Source organism: Oxyura jamaicensis, chromosome 4 (genome assembly GCF_011077185.1).
Source record: "Oxyura jamaicensis isolate SHBP4307 breed ruddy duck chromosome 4, BPBGC_Ojam_1.0, whole genome shotgun sequence".
Classification (NCBI taxonomy): Eukaryota; Metazoa; Chordata; class Aves; order Anseriformes; family Anatidae; genus Oxyura; species Oxyura jamaicensis.
In genome coordinates this window covers 83,650,502-83,670,211 of record NC_048896.1, presented here as the reverse complement: position 1 = coordinate 83,670,211, position 19,710 = coordinate 83,650,502, and the positions used below count along the sequence as shown (strand labels likewise).

General features: G+C 40.9%; 1 protein-coding gene across 2 annotated transcripts in view; it reads left to right on the top strand.

Annotated features, from left to right (window-relative positions):
* Window positions 1-14,422, top strand: part of CRMP1 (collapsin response mediator protein 1) — a 49,400-nt gene extending 34,978 nt beyond the window's left edge. For both annotated transcript variants that reach the window (XM_035323581.1, XM_035323582.1), the window contains exons 9-14: window positions 1,986-2,142; window positions 5,602-5,743; window positions 7,337-7,507; window positions 8,783-8,962; window positions 11,494-11,659; window positions 13,383-14,422. In XM_035323581.1, coding sequence (XP_035179472.1) covers window positions 1,986-2,142; window positions 5,602-5,743; window positions 7,337-7,507; window positions 8,783-8,962; window positions 11,494-11,659; window positions 13,383-13,474 — 908 coding nt within the window. In that variant the 3' untranslated portion in view covers window positions 13,475-14,422. The remainder of the gene's footprint in view (window positions 1-1,985; window positions 2,143-5,601; window positions 5,744-7,336; window positions 7,508-8,782; window positions 8,963-11,493; window positions 11,660-13,382) is intronic.
* The last annotated feature ends 5,288 nt before the right edge of the window (window positions 14,423-19,710 follow it).

Genomic DNA, 19,710 nt, shown 5'->3' with positions numbered 1-19,710 from the left:
CCACAAATTCTAAGCACCCCTCATCCCCTCAAAGACTGTGGTGTGACCCTTCTTTAGCCTGTGTTTCCTTTTACCTTTCACTTAGACTGGTATCTCTCTGTTCTTGGGAAGGAGACAATTTCTTCTTACAAGGCCCAGCACATCCTTTGTGTCTTTTGAGGTTATTTCAGGTTATTACCCTCTGAGGGTAATAATAATTCCAGGTTGTGGTGGCTTGGGCAGTGGGTGTGCTATAAGAGATTCCTGGACCTCGCTCTTGGCCTTGCTGTTGGGGGCTGACACCATCACAGAATCACAGAATCACAGAATAGTCTAGGTTGGAAGAGACCTCCAAGATCACTGAGTCCAACCTCTGACCTAATGCTAACAAGTCCTCCACTAAACCATATCCCTAAGCTCTACATCTAAACGTCTTTTAAAGACCTGCAGGGATGGTAACTCAACCACTTCCCTGGGCAGCCTATTCCAGTGACTAACAGCCTGTTCAGTAAAGAAGTTCTTCCTAAGATCCAACCTAAACCTCCCCTGGCGCAATTTTAGCCCATTCCCCCTCGTCCTGTCACCAGGCACGTGGGAGAATAGACCAACCCCCACCTCGCTACAGCCTCCTTTCAGGTACCTGTAGAGTGCAATAAGGTTGCCCCTGAGCCTCCTCTTCTCCAGGCTAAACAGTCCCAGCTCCCTCAGCCGCTCCTCGTAAGACTTGTTCTCCAGACCCTTCACCAGCTTCGTAGCCCTTCTCTGGACTCACTCAAGCCATGTCCTTCTTGTAGTGAGGGGCCCAAAACTGAACACAATACTCGAGGTGCGGCCTCACCAGAGCCGACTACAGGGGGACAATCACTTCCCTGGACCTGCTGGCCACGCTGTTTCTTATACAAGCCAGATGGGCATGGGGATGTCTGTGGGTCAGCATTGCTCACTGTAGCTGTGCAAGGGTCCTGGTTAAAGACCACCTAAAAGGGACTTGAGAGCCTGGAGGGTGCCCCTTTTGAAGCTACCTTTGCTTGCTGATATAAGTGCCTCACAGAAAGCACCTGAAGTGCTGCAGTACTGGGAGACTCAGCTCTTCCTCACAGGTGGTGGGACAGGACATAGCATGGCATGGGACCACTCAAGAGACTGAAAAGCTTTGTCCTTTTACAGTCAATCTTTCTTTTGCAATCCTCACTTTCTGCCACAAACTGCATCTTATTAATAATTCCTCTCCTCTGCTCCCCTCTTTTCTCCTGAATTGTCAGTGTTTTCCCATCCTTTTTCCTTCCTTCTTTTCCTTTTCTTCTCCCACTTTGTCTTCTGTTTCCTCTGTTTCTCTGACTATTTCCACAGTGCCTCTGCTGTTCTTCCACTTGCCCCTGATTACAAAAGTGGTGAGGACAAAGGTCAGGCCATAATGAGCTGATACATACTTTTTCCATCTTTTTCTCAATGTCAGTTTTCCCTTCATTTCATTTGAGAATGAAGGAGGGCAACGGAGTCAGGACTGTTCTGCAGGTTGGTGCTAGGAAGTGCATGAGCACCATGGAGAAGCCAAAGAGCTAAATACTGTCTTGGTACTTGCATTCATGGGGACTTGGAGTTTGCTGGTGGGACCATATGCTGTTATCTGCTGGTGCTGTGCCTAACCTGAGAGCGGTAAAAAGGCATGTCAGCTGGAGCCCATCCTCCACCTAAATTCACTCTGAAGCAGAGCACCAGAGAGAACATGGCTGTGATTAAAATAGTACAAATTAAAACCAGGTCTGAACTGTCTCCTTCTGGATTAGAAAGAGAGCTTTGTAAATATCCTGATCAAAAGCATGTGTAAATCAGAGAGCCTCCTGATTAATTTTTTATCATACAGACAAAGCCAACACTGCTTAATTTTCTGGGAGCTACACTGACCATGTAGCAATGCATAAATTATACACGGCTGTGTGCAGCAAGCTCTGTAATGTGCTGGAGAGGATAGTAATCAGTTCCTGTATATTCTTGCTTTCCCCAAGGTTCCCTTGTTTTTGGAGAGCCGATCACTGCCAGCTTGGGGACAGATGGGACACATTACTGGAGCAAAAACTGGGCCAAGGCTGCTGCTTTTGTGACCTCGCCACCTCTGAGCCCTGATCCTACCACTCCAGATTACTTGAATTCACTCTTAGCATGGTAAGACCTCTTAAGACCTTTTTTTTTTTTTTTTTTTTTTTTTTTTTTTTTTTTAACAGTCTGGTGGATGGGCAAGTGCAAATGCCACATGGAACAAAGCATCTAGGGATCAGCTCAGTTTCTTTTAAATCAGTCTCATACATGACACAGCAGAGAAGGAATGGTAGAAAAGCAGGGATTGTTTTGCCCCTGTGTTTAGGCTGCCAGTCTCGTGAGCAGGCCTGCACCCTCCAGTTTCTAGTTAGCACATTCAAGATACAACTGTTGGCTATTCAGGTTATTTCTTTTTCCTTCTGCTTTTCAAGTGATTCCTAGTTGCACAGCTAGATAAACAGTCTTTATCCTAGGACTTCAAACTAGCTTTCTCTCTAATTCTCTGTTTTCTGTAGCCAAAAAGTTAATACATAGTTGGATCACATCATCATCCAGAGTAAGCAATAGCTTGGTGGATAAACCTCCATCTGTGAACATAGTCTCAGTTTTAAGCCCCAGTCATATATCACGAGCACAGGTCCTGAAATTAGAGTTGTCCCCATGCAGAGAGATACCTGGAACCAGGATAGCTTTCCTGGAGCCATTTTTGTCAGGTATGGAAGCTGGAGCACTTCTGAGAATTAGGCTGTCTTAAACTAAATTGTAAATGTTCATAGCAGTACTGTGTTGCACTGTTAATGAATGTGTAGTCAAGCTCTGAGTTACATGCATTCCTGCTAAAAACATGCAGGCATTTGCACTGTTCTGAAGGCCCGATGGCCTGATTTTCCATAATAGTTTTCTGTTCCTTAAAGTAAGAACAAGGAGGAAAAATTACTTTTCTGGCCTCACATGTCATTGTCAGCATCATAAAGAGTGAAGCTCCTTGTGTGAGGGAAAGGCTCTTAGCCAGCATATGTGAATGTATATCAGAATGTTTGGTCCTTTACTCTGTCAGACACAGCTATATGATTTCAGAGAGAGTCCACAAATAATGGTATGTGGGTTGAAACAAATAAGCTGAAATAGCAAGAGAAATTTTAGACCTGGAATGACATTAACATTAACATCAGAAAGACAAATTGAGGAGGCAGTTTCATTAAAGTTTTCATTATCCTCCAAGCATGCAAAAATGACTTTTTTTTTTTTCTTACTGGCTTAAAGTCCTAGATCATAAATGACAGCAGCTTAGCCTGCTTTTGGTTTTAATACTTTAAATCTATACTGTGAAACTAAAAAGAGCTGTATATATTATCCATCTGCCATGCATTTTTGGGGAATTTTATGCAAGAATGATGGTAAAGATAATATTTAACTTTCCTATTTCCCTGTACATCAGGAGACTGGTAATTTACATTCATTAAAGAATCCTCACAACAATCTTCTTCTGCAAGTATGCATACCGTTTATGCTGTTTCCCACAGAATCTGTTGGTTTTTTTTTTTGCTAAAAAGTGGAAAGTGTAAAAATCAAAGGTGTCTCATGAGGTTTGCAGATTGGATTTGTCTCATGAGCTTTGGTCCTTTTTTTGTCCACGGGCCATACACCGTGGGTAGCTTTCATCTTCCATGGTGTACTGCTGCATTATTGCTGCTGTGATGTACCGTTTCTTCTGAACTAGAGGTGTGGGGTCTTGGTGCTACATGGAAGATGTCATCTGCCTTGAAAATGTTCATGGTGAAGAATAACATAATGAAGTATTAGTAATGTGTTTAAAGATATATATGTCTTCTGTTAATTCCCACCAGTTTCTTTTTCTGAGATGTTTTCTGTGGTGATCCCTTCATCTCTCAATTTGCTAGCTGATCTGCTAGCTGTCAGTAGAGAAACTCTATCACTAGGAGTGCTCGCGTGTAACCCTGAGTTGTTGGGTATCTCCCGAGAGTGACGTTTGTCAGCTGCCGGGGTCTTCTGTTGACTAGACTGGGAGTGCAGATCATGTTATTAGATGTTAGAGGAGAGGGAAAGTGGAGTTCAGAGTTAATAGCATAGTGGAAGGAGAGCATAACAACATAAAGAAATGGACAGGGATATAGAGCCTGGCTGTGACATTGCTGTTGTTGTGGCAATATTAATGCCAGAGAAGTAAAAAAGAGGAGAGAGTCTAAGCCACGAAGAACTTAGCTGACAGAACAGCGAGAAAGAAGAAATGGCATGCAGTTCATATCTTTGTGTTAGAATAAATTAATATTTTGCTGATGGATTTGGTTTAATCCTATGAAATACTACCAGACACTCATTAATAATTAGGAATAGCTAAAACATATCTGCCTTTTCACTATTAAATACATGACTTTGCCTTCTAACAAAAAATGAATGGCTGGTTGTGAACATAGTGAAGAACCAAAAAAGAGGCCAAAAGGTCTTCTCTGACTGTCAGCTATCATTAGGGTTGGCTGCCCAGAAAATTGCATTAGAATTACTGATGTGTGACCCCTTTTTTTTCGGTACTTGGCTATTTGTTAACTTTTTGGAATCTAAATTTGTGGATCAAAGTCATTCAGCTGTTTCAGAGCTGGAACTTACATAATTTTAAAAAAGGATGACAGCCTCTTGTGGACATCACCCTTCTGGAGTGATAGAAGCAATTGTAGCTTGTTTTAATGTGCTTGACTCCTGTAAACTTACTCAAGATCTAAAAATATTAGCTGTTTCCTGTAGATAGTAAAGAACCCCCCCTTTTTTTATTTTTTCCAAGATGCTGCATTTTGGTTATGTTGTTCCTCTTTATTCCCCAAAGTGGCAGTGCACCAGTTCTGATCTCTGCAGAGTTTTTCTTTAAGGTGAAAAAAAACTTAAATAAAATCATTATTGTTTGGTTGCTCTTACTGTGTTTTACTCCATACTTTTCTCTGTGTGAGACCCTTAAATTATCTAAATCCAGAGTGCTTTTCACTTGCAATATCCACTTTTTTGTTTGATTAGAGTTTTTAGAATATTTAGAGTTTTTAGAATACATAGAATAATTTTTTAGAATATTCTTCCCTTTTTTATTTTCATCATTCTGTTTTGGAAGGCCAGTCAATAAATATTTGTGTAAGAATTACAAGAAAAGTGTATGTGCAGGGGAGAAATGCAGGGAAACAAGCTTAATGCTCATTACTTTGCATTGTAAAATACGCTTTTATTTCTAAACACAGTTATGAATTTATCCTGAGTGTGTCAGACATTTCATACAAGCTTCTGATCATTTCCTTAATCTTATAATAATCCTTTGTCCTGGTTAGTGCTTGTGCCTGATCTGTCGATAAGCAGCCTTAAACCTGAGGGGGCTGTAATCTGGGAATTCAGGATGTTCCTGGAGGAAGGTGGAGATGTCCAATACTGCTGTTGCTCTTCAGTGACCTGTAGCCAACATGTAGAGGCTGCTGACATGACTTGCAGCCTATGCCTACAGTGTATGGGCTTGAAAGGTCCATTTGAGCTAGTCTGAGACCAAGGTAACCTTGGTGACTGCTCTAAACCTTCTGTGTGTTAACTCCACAGTGGGGACCTGCAGGTGACGGGAAGTGGACATTGCCCATATAGCACTGCCCAGAAAGCCATTGGAAAAGACAACTTCACTATGATTCCTGAAGGGGTCAATGGAATTGAAGAAAGAATGACTGTTGTCTGGGACAAGGCTGTAGTAAGTAATCACTTACTTGTATGGATTAAAAAGAAATTGACTGTTGGCTGAATAATGCAAGCCAGGAGACTCTTGGCCAGTACTGCAGTGACTTTCTAATATATTTCTGAGAATTCCCAGAGACCTACTACAAGATGAACTGTTTGTTTCAAAGTTTTATAAACTCAGGTTTGTGTTTCACTTCTGACAGTGCAAAGCCATAGTGTTTTATCAGACCTGAGGCTTCACAGACTAAACTGCTGTATTTTTTTCAGTTGTGTCAGAGTGGTTGCTTCTCATAGCCATAGGATCTGGAAGCAGTTTAATGATTTTGAAGTGGACCCTGTATAAACGTGATGAATGGATTGTTTGAATTTGGGAAGTGTCTCATTGTTTTTGAGAAATTACAAATGGATGGCAGCTGAGCCTGAGGCTACACTATGAATTGCTTTGAAGGAGAACAGTGCATGTAATTTATACTGGCATATTTTGCTGTGGGGTGCCGGTGTATGTTAGCAATTTTTTGATCGTTCCATGGATCCTAATATAAAATGATATCCTCCCTCCATTTCCCGTCTTCACATACACACCCAGTCTCACTCATACACACACTTACTACCTTACACTGCATTGCACTTGAATGCATATTGCACACTGCAAGGTGGTAGTATTTAAAATGCTCTCATGAGCACTTTACCCAGACCATGTTTAATAACCACTTTCTTCAGAGAATGCTATTGAGTTAGAAGCACAGAAGCAGCTTCTGGTATCTGCCATGTAGGAGCAAAGCAAGGAAGCAAGCAAAATGCAACCAGCCAGTGATACTGCCCTTTTGTTACTCACATGAAGGGAAAGAGCTGCCACAAGTGTTACAAAATGGGATTTACAGGTGGTGACATTAATTCCTGGACCACTGAGTAGCTTATATTTTGGGAATCTCCTGGCTGACTAGGCAGAAAATATGTGTTAAACAAATAAACATTGCTCTTTTTTATTTCCCGGGAAGACCCCAAAATACTCTGCTGAAAAATCCAAAAGCTGCAGTGAACAGCTGCTATTAAGCCATCACTGACTGTATAAAAAGGTCAATTGGTGGTGACATTTCTCTAGGCAAGAGCTTTATAACTGGGGTTGTATTACTTAGATTTATAGATTTCATAATACTACTAGTAGAATGGACTTAATTTGCAAAAAATGTTTCTAAAACACTCTGAACATTTTTTTAGACTTGATCTTTTATTTAATCTTGTAATACTCATATAATTTCCCTGATTTAAAATCAGTAAAATGTTTAAATGGAAATCACTAGGACTAGCAGCAAAGCACATGTGCATCAGTGTAGGGAAAGGGACCTTAGCTGAGGAACTTGATGGTATCATCTGCATTAAGGTTTCACCGTCTGTTCTTTGGGATGCCAGGAATAATTTATTCACTTACCTGAAACTCCAAAGTAATGTGCCTTGTATAAAATCCTGCTCAATAATGCCTCTGTTTCATGCAGCATCACCAGATATGTGAACTATGCACTTTCCCATATCTCCCCAGATATTCAGTACTCTGAATACTCAGTTGCTATCTTATAAACATGTTTTGGTCAAGTCATGTTGTTTTTAGGCCACAGGTAAGATGGATGAAAGCCAGTTTGTAGCTGTCACCAGCACCAATGCTGCCAAAATCTTTAATCTGTATCCAAGAAAAGGACGGATTGCTGTAGGATCGGATGCTGATGTTGTTATTTGGGACCCTGATAAGGTGAAGACTATAACAGCTAAAAGCCATAAATCGGTAAGAAGAGAAAGAAAACAAGCAATGAAATGTCTCTTGCTTTTCAAATGTCGAATTCACATAAACAAACATATTGGATATAGAGGAGTGGGGTAACTGCTTGATCCTTTTCTGAAATGTGTAAATATTTCTGAAAATGAAGGTAATGAATCTTGCATTGGAAGCACTGGGATCAAGAAGGATTTCTTTTCTCTCAGCATATACAATTGCACTATTTTTGTATGCTTGTGCCTGACCTGTAAATAGGCGTGAATCAGCAGGTCTGCAGCTGAGGTTAATAAAGCTGTGAAAATACATTTAAAACCAGCTCACTTCTTTTGCTTGTATGAAAAACACCTGATATAAAATGTACAATTAAATCAGAAGTATTCTAGCATATTATAGATGATTAAATATTTTGATAATACAGCTCTCATCAGCTTCATGGATGGGATTTCTTATTTAATTCCAAATCCTTGATGTGTATTTCTCTGTCCCTTAGTACACAATACCAGTGACTTACAGTCACTTTCATTTTGGCAGTGACAGGTCTTATGTGTTTATCTGATGTGTTATCTATCTCAAAGTGTTTATCTTACTGTTCAGTGTTTTTTTATATATAGATATATTGGGAAATTCTTCCAAAACTTGTACTGAAAACCAGTGATACAGTTTATATTAAAAGGGTAGAAACCTTTGAAAACTTTAAAAGGTTTAGATGATGCATTTTTTTTATTTCTGTCTTGAGATATCTCAGTATTTTTGAGAAAGTAATAATCACCTGCCACTTGACAGTCATTTCCATTTAGTTTCAAGCTTTCCTGGTCCTTTCTGGGCTTTTTCAGACAGAAAAATTCAGACAGAAATATGCTGGTCCTGAAAAAACAGTACTTGCTGCAAGTCTGAAGCTTTCTCTGCAAGGCCTTTGAAATTCCCTTATGCAGTCACACTGCATGCATGATAGGACTAAATCTTCTGGGTATGCAGCAGCTGAGTCAGAATTTTCCTTCTTATTTAACGTTATTACATTTCTAGAGGTTCTGGATAAACAGGGTAAGTCCTCAAAAACTAATGAGATAAAGTCTTGATGGAAAGTGAAGCATAAATACAGGGGAGTCTGTACAGATACTTTTAAATCATTTAATCAGTAATAATGCATTGTTTTTCCTTCAAATAAAGCAATTTTATATGCCTGTTAATGGCAGTTGCTTAAAAATATGACTACAAATGTGTATTGTAAGTTACTAACTGAAGGAGACCTTGTACTGAACTTGCAGTATGTTGTTTGATCCTCAGGCTGTTGAGTACAACATCTTTGAAGGAATGGAGTGCCACGGTGCCCCACTAGTGGTCATAAGCCAAGGGAAGATAGTGTTTGAAGACGGAAACCTGCACGTAAATAAAGGAATGGGCCGCTTCATCCCTCGCAAACCTTTCCCTGAATATCTTTACCAGCGCGTCAAAATCAGGAATAAGGTAACATCAGATAATATTTAATCTTCTTCTAAGACATACATTTTCAGAACCACATTAGCAAACTTTAATTATTATTATTAGTGTGCTAGTATAAATCTGTATAAGATGACCTATGTATGACCTATGTTTGGATATGGTCAAAATATGACCAAAAACTGGCTCCTCTGCAAGTGTGAGCTGATATAACTTAAAACTGCACTTCAGTGGGTAGAGCACATAAGTGCTATAATTGCCGTATGCCCAGCTGTGCGGTCTTTTGAAGGGAGGTGGAATAGTGATAGAATTTACTTTTAGTTAGATGTCAGCAAAAAGATACAGATTCTTTGGAAGGGGGGGTTAGCCAGAAGAAAAATAGCATTTTAAATTGCTACTAAGCTTTGCATACTGAACAGCCCCACTGCAGAGAAGAAAAGCATCTAAGTCAGAGATACTTATTATATTTGGCATCTCTGAACTGCTGTTAGTGCATTTACTAAACTGAGTATTAGCAGCAATCACAGCTCAGAAAGCTTTTATTGTGTTTTTAAATAGAAGCTTGGGTAATGACCAAGATCACGACTGGGTCAGTTCTGGTTCTGAATTATATTCATGCCCCTCTGTTGAAAACCAGTTGGCTTGGCACTAGCTTTGGGCTGATTGGAAATTGCTTTTTGCCACTGGGCAATACAGTACTTTGTGAGAACAGGTAACAAAGACAAATTTACCAAAAAAATGTATTTTCTTCAACAAGGCATATGCCATTGCCTGTAAGGGGGCAGCTGAAATTAAGTCTACAAGTGGGAAGGATAAGAGGCATAAAAATAAAATGCATCTGCAAAGGAGTTTTGCAAAATACCAACAAATTAATTTTTCTTTATTTTCTCCTATTTTTTTTTTTAAATTAATCAGATGACATGGGTCTCCACATCTGCCTTTCAAGGGTTTAGCACATGGGAATGCTATATAAATTGGAGTGAGGATGTTATTTAAACAGTGAAAACAGCACTTCAAAAACAAGTATCAGAGAATGATGGCTTACACTGGGGGTTCGCACAAAAGTAACCAGCCCAAATAACTTGCATGTTGCAGTGGGCCCGGATTTGGGGAAATCCTATGATTCTAGACATACAGGAAAAGGTAAAAGGTCTGCAGAGGGACTAAGTGAGGCATTGACATTATTGCTCTTCCAGCTCCCTCTGCTGCCTGCCGAGAGGAAGTGAGAGCAGTTTTATGTCTTGTGTTTCTTTTCACAGATATTTATTTTTTTTAATTGAAAAAATTTAGAAAAACACACTGATGGTGATATCAGCCACCATCATGTGGCTATGTCGCTGCACAGCAAAACCCATCTCACAAGGGTCTGCAAAGCTTTAGCTGGCCCAGGAAAAACCTCTTGGAACAGGGATAGCAGTGCAAATCCCTGCCTTTGTGGAGCCCTGGATAGTGGATTCACTGCTGTGATCAGCAGCTGCTTCCCTCTGGGCATTAGCTTTGGCTCAGCTTGCGAGACAGTGTCTCTTCTGAGCTTGATGTCCGTGTCACCAAAAGCAAGGAAAATGCACTGATTTCTGTAAGAGCAAGATCAGACTCCCATGAATAGTGTGGCCTTCCTTCCCAGTACTTTAATTGTATTATTAACTCACTGGGGAAACGGTCCTGAAACAATAGTGGTGTAAGCCTTAGATTTACAGTCTTTTGGATGGGCTTTGGATTAAGAAATTCAGTGGCTTCAGATTCTTCTTGAAAATTTAAAGTGTTTTTTAAAATACTGTTTCCTAGATTTCTGTGTTTTTAAGGCTGATGAGACTGTTATGATTCTGTTTTCTCATATTTCTCATAGGAACTGTACAGGGATAAGACACAGAGAATTTTAACAGTAATCAAAGCTCAGGTGACAGATACTCTAAAGACAGATAATGAAAGATGGGTCCCATGCCACAGTCTGTTGTATATATAATTGCTTTTCTAGTTCATGACAAGAAGTGGAAACTTTTGAAATTTTATTTTAAAAAAATTGGCACTGCTTTTCAATGAGTTTCTAATAAAAATAAAGAGATATTTGGAGGGGAGGCGCAGAGAAAGCAGGTAAGAGTGAAATTTCTACAATCGGTACAGTGACTATCAGTCTTACCACAAGCAAAATGGGATTCAGCAGCCCAGATATGAGAAGCACCTGTTCCAACCATGCTGAATGGAGAGTAAAGAGATGACAATGACTGATCTTACTTAACATAAATATCTTAGGGGAGGTCTGTTGTTCCTTTTGAGATCCAATTTCTCTCCACTGACTGCAAAGGAAGCCTATTAAGTCTTGATCTCACATATATATACATATATATATATACATATACATATATATTTATAAAATGATGGGAGGAGACTTTATAGCTTCCTTTGTATATAAAGCAGACTGTAGCTTTGACAAGAATACAGATGTGTAATCTATACTAATGCAGAATATAGCTCTGTGCTCAGTGGCCTCTGTATACCAGTATCATTAGGGAGCATTATCCAAGCATTCAGTGTCTAATTTTATTCTGCTCTTGCTCTAGGTGGGAGGACTGCAAGGAGTCTCCAGAGGAATGTATGATGGGCCTGTGTATGAAATCCCAGCTACGCCAAAATACGCAACTCCTGCACCTTCAACTAAATCCTCCCCTGCCAAAAACCAGCCTCCACCAATCAGGAACCTCCACCAGTCTAATTTTAGCTTATCAGGTAAGTCAACCTGACTCATTAGAAATGTCTTTAAAGCCTTCAGTATGGATTGTTGCTGATAAATTTCAATTATAAAAATTACTTCTTTAATTATGTATGTATGAAATATATATACACATATATACATGTATGTAAGAACATATACAGTTAGGTATGTTCATATACATTCTTCCCCTAGGAGTATTTTACAAATTACCAAATATTCAGAATGTTTGTCATCTAAAATATTTATCTGCTTGCAGTCTTTTAGTGTTATTTACCTGGCACCTTATGGTTAGCTGAGGTCTCTGGTTGATATGACTGAGGCCTCCTGTCAGTATGTATGGTTGATGGACTTGTGCCTGGTGTGACTCACGTGGCTCAAACACCTCAGATTTCTTTCTTGCTGCATCACCAGAAACTGCTAGACTCAGAAACTTTAACTGTCCTTGTCCATGGTTGGCAAACCACGTGCAGAATCTATTAATATACTGATTATAGTATTTCTTGTCTCTTTGCTCTTGGTGCCCAAAACATTTTCCATGGTACATAAGAAATAGGCAAGAAAATCATCCTTTGGGGTTGTTGGAAATAATTCCTGACGTTTGAAGATAATTACAAGTGTGCCAAAACATTGTTCTTCCAAAGTCTGTGGCCCAGTTGGTAAATAAGTGGCTCTTTAGTATGTTGTTATGAAAGTGACTGGATTTTCTCCCCTGTGGGAGCCAATGGTGGAGTTTTCATCCCTGTCAGATCCCGTCTTTAGAAAGTAAATGAAACCTCTGGAATAAGGAGAGCAAATATTTTAAAGACCCCTCTGTTGAGCTGGACTGCAATTTTCCCTGTACAGTTGGGTCCATGGTGAGCATATACAAACATGTAAATCTCTATAAAGCAACAAAAATGCTTTCAATCTTGACCTCTAACAATAATAAACAATAAGTGGGATTTTCAAAAGCACACAAAGCTGTGGTTTCACAGTTCACTGCTGGATCTGTGTATTACCATGGCACCCTGTGCTAACAAGCATGATCCAAATCAGGCAAATGCACATTACTGGTTATGGAATTAAGCTGAACCAGAGACTATGACAGCATTTAAAATGATCCTACAGTTATGGTAGTGTTATGTTACCTATAAGAAGCTCATGTGATCACATGATATTCAGTCTGGCAGAAAGCTGGCTGTCACAAGTTTAATCTTCCAGCATTTTAAAATGCATTTTGAAGTGGGTATGAGTTTACATCAGATGAATGTTCCTTTTCATGTGGACTTATGATCACTTACATCAGGTTTCCTGTACTGTTAACCCATGGACCCAGTGGGGACAGGTATTCTAAATCAATGAGGCAGGTTTTAAAAAGCCACTCTCCACATATGTGATAGATTTATTTTTGCCAGTTAGAGCAGCAATATTCTTCAGGGTCCGATCTCATGAAGGGAATACAGTCTGTAGGTTGTCGTTCCTGCATGGACTCTTTGTCACGTTAGTGGAAGACAATTGCCCATGTAGGATGAGCATCAGTCTGATCCCAAACATATAAGCCTACAGTTCTTATTGAAGATCACTGGAGCTAGGCACAGAAATGTGCCTTTGAAGATCTCTCTAGTGCTTCAAGCAGGGGTCTAGCTCAAGAGAAACCAACTGGTGTGAGGGAAGCATAGCTGGAATGTCAGGTAAAATATCACCGCTGATGATTTTTTCCTTTTCATAGCTTTGTTTCCTGTATTTCTCTTGTTGCAGGAGCTCAGATAGATGACAATAACCCACGCCGTACTGGACACCGCATCGTGGCACCTCCTGGTGGTCGCTCTAATATTACCAGTCTTGGCTGAAAAACGATGATGGACAGAAACACAAGGAGGAAGGATCATGGGAATAATGTACATTCCCTTCAATATCTGTGTTATCAAACCCACAGTTTTTTTTGGTACTAACTGAAATAAAAAATGAAATATCTTTTTTTTTTTTTTTTTTTTTTTTTTTTTTTTTTTTTGTATAGGAAGAGGTGATAATAGTGTGGTGTGTTTGCTTGGAACTACTTGCCTCACAATTGTGCTTTCATGCCATAGTCACCTTAAAGCATGGTGCTTCCATTGCCCCTTTAGTGACTACAGGTTTTAGCTTCGTCTTGTAACTGAATGATGGTTCCTTTGCACCCTTTCGCTGTATTAGAGTAGTTAATGCATGTTACTGAGTTATTTATGCAAGCTGCATTCAGTGAGTGAGTCCCTATAGAACACGTTGCCAACAATTGACTAGACACAATGCCAAGAATAATGTCTGTATTTGATAACCATCACCAAAAACACTTATGAAGGAAGAAAATGGCCATCTTGAAAGTATGCAGTAGAGTAGTATAGGCAGCTTCTGTTTTATCTTTAATTTATTATAAACCCAAGAAGCACTTCTCTCAGACACAGAAAATCACCAGAACTTAGAATGACGAATGGTCTCTCTAGCACCTGTCTGTACCTACTCAGTACGTTCCAAGTCTGTGTCTTCTTTGTTTCCATTTTCAACAGCGCCATAATTTATGCAAAGCAATGCCATTGCCACCCCTGCAGGGATTTCTCCACCTGGGCAGTAGTGCTCTCCTTCTGCATGAGTTTTTTGGTACTTAACAGATAATCCAAGTTGCCGTCGGATTTTTAAAGTTTTTTGTACAAAGTTTTTCCTTTGTAATCACACGCATTTTTACTTACTCTACCGTATCAAGATCTACTAGTCGTGGTTCTATTTCTGAATTCAAAGCTTGTGAAATAAAGGAAATTAACTGATGGTTAAGCGTCTTCCTCTGCTTTCCAGTGCTGTTACTCAATGACTGAAAATTTAGAATGGAGAAACTCATGAGAAATTCTTTTAGGTTGACATCATGTGAAAGAAGGAACCAACCTCCCTAGAACACAAAGGACATTGTATAGATGTCTGCATATGCATACTGTAAGCATGCCATAATCTGCCTTAATTACAGCTCACTGTAAAAATGTACTTACCATTTATATTGCAGCTGCCTCAATTTTGGCCAAGCGAGACCTAAATTAGCTTTCTCCCAAGACTTTCAAGTTTACCTAACTTGCTTCAAATGGACTTGATTGCCAGCATCTTCATCTGTAGTACAGAAACAGTAAGCAGTGCTCTAGTTTGACCGAAGCTGTATTTGACTTAGTATTGGTTTTCTTGGTGCGCTCTGTGCTGATCTACCTGTCCTTAGGCAGTGTTAAGGAATGCCCTGAGCAAGATCTGATGCAGAAAAGGTGAGAGAACGTGGACTTGTTTCATCTTTTTCTGTAAGAGTAAAGGAGGACATGCTTTGTCCTGTTTTTCTGATTATCTCACAGACAATGTAAAAGAAATATTTTCTATCACTTTTTACCTGTCTCATTGTGTTGCAGATGTTGTGGGAAGTGTGTGCTATAGTGGAGGGTGGGGTGGTCTGAAATTAGGCAGGTCAGCAAAAAATCGCCCACTGGCCTTGTGCCATTTTCAACACTACCAAGCTGCAACCGCAAAAGTACTATAGGAGTACAGTGCCTGTGGAATGATTTGATTTTGTTGCAATGCTTGACCATGTAGCACTGGTCAAGTTTTGGAAAATAGCCTACCTGAAGCCTGTCATCATATTCTGAAGGGTGTGTGCTATCAGCTCCAGCTTCCCCAGAGAGGTAGCCACTACCCTAAAAAACTTCATTTCTGTTAGCTTGGTCTGAAAACCTGGCAGCAGAGCTGGTCTGAATAGCCAGCTTTTCTTTTTACTTTGGCTCTGATCTGAACCAGTGAAGAAACACTGTAATTCATCCTGAAGTTGTAGTGGTTTTACTTGGGTGGGTGGCCGAGCTCCACCACAACTGCTCTCTCACTCCCCCTCCTCAAAGAGGAACAGGGAGAAAATATGATGAAAGGGGCTCAAGGGTTGAGATAAGGACAGGGAGATTGTGCAGTAATTATTGTGATGGGCAAAACAGACTCAGCATAGGGAGATAGTAAGATTTATTGCCTATTACTAACGAGCTAGAGAAGTGAGAAGCAAAGGAAGGAAACTAAAAGCACCTTCCCCCCCATCCACCCTCTTCCACCTCCTCCCCCAAGTGGCACAGGGGAATGGGGGAATGGGGGTTATGGTCAGTCTATAGCGCTTTGCTGCCGCTCCTTCTCGGTCGCTCTCGTCCCCTGTGCTGTGGGGTCCCTCCCACGGGATGCAGTCCTTGCTGAACTGATCCCGCGTGGGCCTCCCACAGGCAGCAGCTCTTCAAGAACTGCTCCAGATATGGGTCCGTACCATGGGGTCCATCCCTCAGGAGCAAACTGCTCCAACCTGGGTCCCCCACGGGCAGCAGCTCCTGCCAGGTCACCTGCTCCTGCGTGGTCTCCTCTCCACGGGCTGCAGGTCCGGCCCGGAATCTGCTCCGGCAGGGGTCTTCCACAGGCCACAGTCTCCGTCGGTGCAGGTCCACCTGCTCCACCGTGGTCTCCTCCACGGGCTGCAGTGTGGAACCCTGCTCCACCGTGGTACTCCATGGGCTGCAGGGGGACATCCTGCTTCACCATGGTCCTCACCACAGGCCGCAGGGGACTTCTGCTCTGGCGCCTGGAGCACCTCTCCCCCTCCTTCTTCGCTGACCTTGGCGCCTGCAAGGCTGTTCCTCACTCCTCTCACTCTCCCAGCTGCTGTGTGGCACAGCGTTGTTTTTTTTTCCCTGTCTTAAATATGCTCTCACAGAGGTGTAAAACAACATCACTTACCGGCCCATAACTTATTGGCTCAGCTCTGGTCAGCAGTGGGGCCCTTACCTAACATGGCAGAGCTTCTAGATCCTTCTCACAGAAGCCAGTCCTATGGCCCCCTGCTACCAAAACCTTGCCACGTAAACCCACTACATACAAACCAAATAGATTCTATTTCCAAAATAAAAGAAAAAAGCCTTTCACAAATACAATTATTTTCTTTCTGATACTTGTAAACAAATAAAAATAAACTAACCCCTTTTCTCCCGCCCAACGATTCAAATTCATGTTTCCTATTGCCTGGAGAGTGCCCTCATCTCTAGGCTTGTTTGCTTACTGGGAGATCTGTGTATTTTATTATTTAAAGCAATGGCAGCATAGAAGTCTGAGGACAAACTGCTACCTACAGCTTAGCAGGAGACCCATCTTGTTTAGCAATCTTGAACCAAGACTCCACCTCCACTGTCTTATTTCAGCCTATTTGCTCTAAGTGTTGACGGTGCCAGCAACAGGTCTGCTGATCTAACCCTGAAAACAGAAAGCAAGCTGGCTTGTGAAACTATTATCTGGCAAACACAGTGTGAAAATCTTGGAATCGCTGATTTCAATTTCCTTCTGTGTTTTTGTGGGTAGCAATGTTTGCTTACCTCCGAGTAACACTACTCAATCTACGAAGCTTTTCACCTTTGAGGTGATAACAAGGTATTGCGTAACTAGTATTGACGGATTCCAATTTTCCTCCATGCAAAACATAATCCGAAACCAAAGAACCCTTTGTGTGTAAGCCAGTCAAGCTCCACTGTTGTTAACACATATTTATTTTTCATGCTGAAGTGTCTGTGAATGAATACACCTACACGTGTTTGTAAGGTGATTTGTGGCTCAGTGGTTCTGCGTGGCAAGACTGTGCCTGTCAGGTCAGTGTAACTCTTCTGTGATTGCTCTGAGGAGAAATGTGCCAGCGTGCTCAGAAGCGCCTGCAGCTTGACCACGCTCCTGTGCCACTGCCTGGGGACAGCCTGCATTAAGCCTGTGGATCTTGTGCTGTGCCTCGTCTTGCCACTCTGGACAAGAACTACTACTTGGATGTGATTCAAAGACCTTTTATGTCTGAGCTCAGGGAGCTTACTGCACGATCACTAGCACAGTAAGGTGAAGGATGGATATACCTCACTTGGACCGCTACTATGAAACACCACCAGAGCTGGCAACAAGGTGGTTTTGAACAAGGTAAGTGGTGCCTCCCTTCCCACCCCAAGGGCTATTTCACAGCAGTGTCCCTGCCCCTGCATCGCTAAGCATAAATAAACAGCGAATTAGTTTGTGATCCTGAATACATTTGCAGAGCAGGAAACTATTCTAGAATTTGCTCTCTTGTAGGAGCACCCATCTGGGCAATGTTCAATCTGTAAGCATGTGGGTGGGAGCAGTTGATACCTCCCTACTTTCTTCTTGTAGTTAGAGAATTATTTTTCATGGTTTTTGAATTGTCAAACTTCTAAAAAAATTATAGCAGGGCTATAACATTTTAATAGCTGAAATAGCCGTAATGATTTAAGACTAGTTCTTCCCATTGACATTTGCAGACCCCTTAAAGTTAGTCCCTATGATCTAAACAGTCTGAGGACTATCTTTGTTACAAACTCCAAGATTTAAACATGTACCTGCATTACTCTGGTAGCAGGCAAATCGTAAAGCAAACTTGTCCAAACTATCACTCAAGAAACTCTCCATGAGTCCGACCTTCTCCTGCACCTCCCTTGACGAAATCTGTTAATGATGTTGCTAAGGCTGTTCCAAAACTGACATGTCCCAGCTGATAAAAACGTCTTGCTAGCAATACACTGATCTTCATCCTTAAGAATTAAAACCACAGGGTGGACAGATCAGACAACCATCTACTCCTGGTTCCACTAGCAACAATGTAGCTTAAGGGAGGATAGGAGAAGAGAGGAAACATATAATGCCAATACTCCTCTGAATACATACCTTAAGAAGCAGTAGCATCTCTCCACTCTGTAGCTCTCAGTGGATTGTTCTGCCATGAATTTGCCAGGGAACCTTTAAAACCCATGTAAAATCTTGGCATTTATAGATTCCTGGAGCAAGGATTTGCACAGCTTAATGTTTTAAGACAAGTGCTTCCTTTTGAATCTGCCATCACTGTCAAGTTATTTACTTGTCATCAGTTAATTCTTGCCATTTAGACTTGGCCAGTATTAAATCTCAGTGATCAAAACAAACTGATTTGAGAACAGTTTTCCATCTTGATTTTGAACTATGCACGTGCTTTCCAGCTGTATTTCAGTGATGACAGTAAGTGGTATTGAATTAAAAATAAATTGTGTGTGGGAGAGGGTATAATGTCTTCTAATACAGTAAAAAGACAAAGTTATGGATACTGTTTCTTTGAGTATCATATAACTCAAAGTATTTGTGGTGACATGGGTAAAGTAGTCAGGTCTCAGCACCTTGTCCTTTTGCTCCCTGACTGCATAGTCTGTAATATAAACTGGTTTAAAAATCTTTAAGCTCTGGCAGCTTTTTCTACAGCAGAGTGACCACTGTGATGGGCTGTTTTGTTTGTTGATGATATGCAGTGCACTCAGTGACTCTCAACACCGTGCCTAGAATTTGAGATACACTGTTGTCATAAAGTTGTGAATGAGGTTCAGCGCAATCCGAAGCTGTTGCTATAGTTGTTAGCCTTGATGTTAAAAAAAAATAAATACTTTTTTCCTTAAATTTCTGCAGTATTTTTTGCATGTATCTGTAAAGCATGTTCAAAGCTCCTCATGAGTCTCTCCTGAATGATAGTGCTTTACAGCTTCATGTTCTAAAGAAGGTGTTTTGAGCGGTGATGGGTGCCTAGGTATCTGCATTTTCTGCTATCTGATTCACACTATGCTGGAGACTGCTCTCAGCTGGTAAAACTACTTAGCAATCTCCCAGAGACTCTCCCTGGCTCGCATGCTATTTCTATGGTCCCTTAAGACACATGAAAGATAAAAAGGAGAAAAAAAAAAAAAAAAAAAAGGCACTAAAGAAATCAGCAACAGATCAGTAGGAAGAAATACTAGATTCATGGAAAGAGTTAGGTTGCAGAAGGTACCTGGAAGTCAGCTAGTCCAGCCTCTTACTCCAAGCAGGGCTAACTTCCAAGTTAAAACAGGTTGCTCAGGATCTCATCCAGCTGAGTGCTGAAGTCTGCACGGATGGATATTCTGGGGGGGGGCGGGCCCCCCCCAGTAACCTGTTTCTGGCAAAGAATTTTGTTTTTCCTGAAGAGTAAGTAATTAGAATTTCTGTGCTAAAACTTAGGACTGTTGCAATGTGCCTGTCTGCT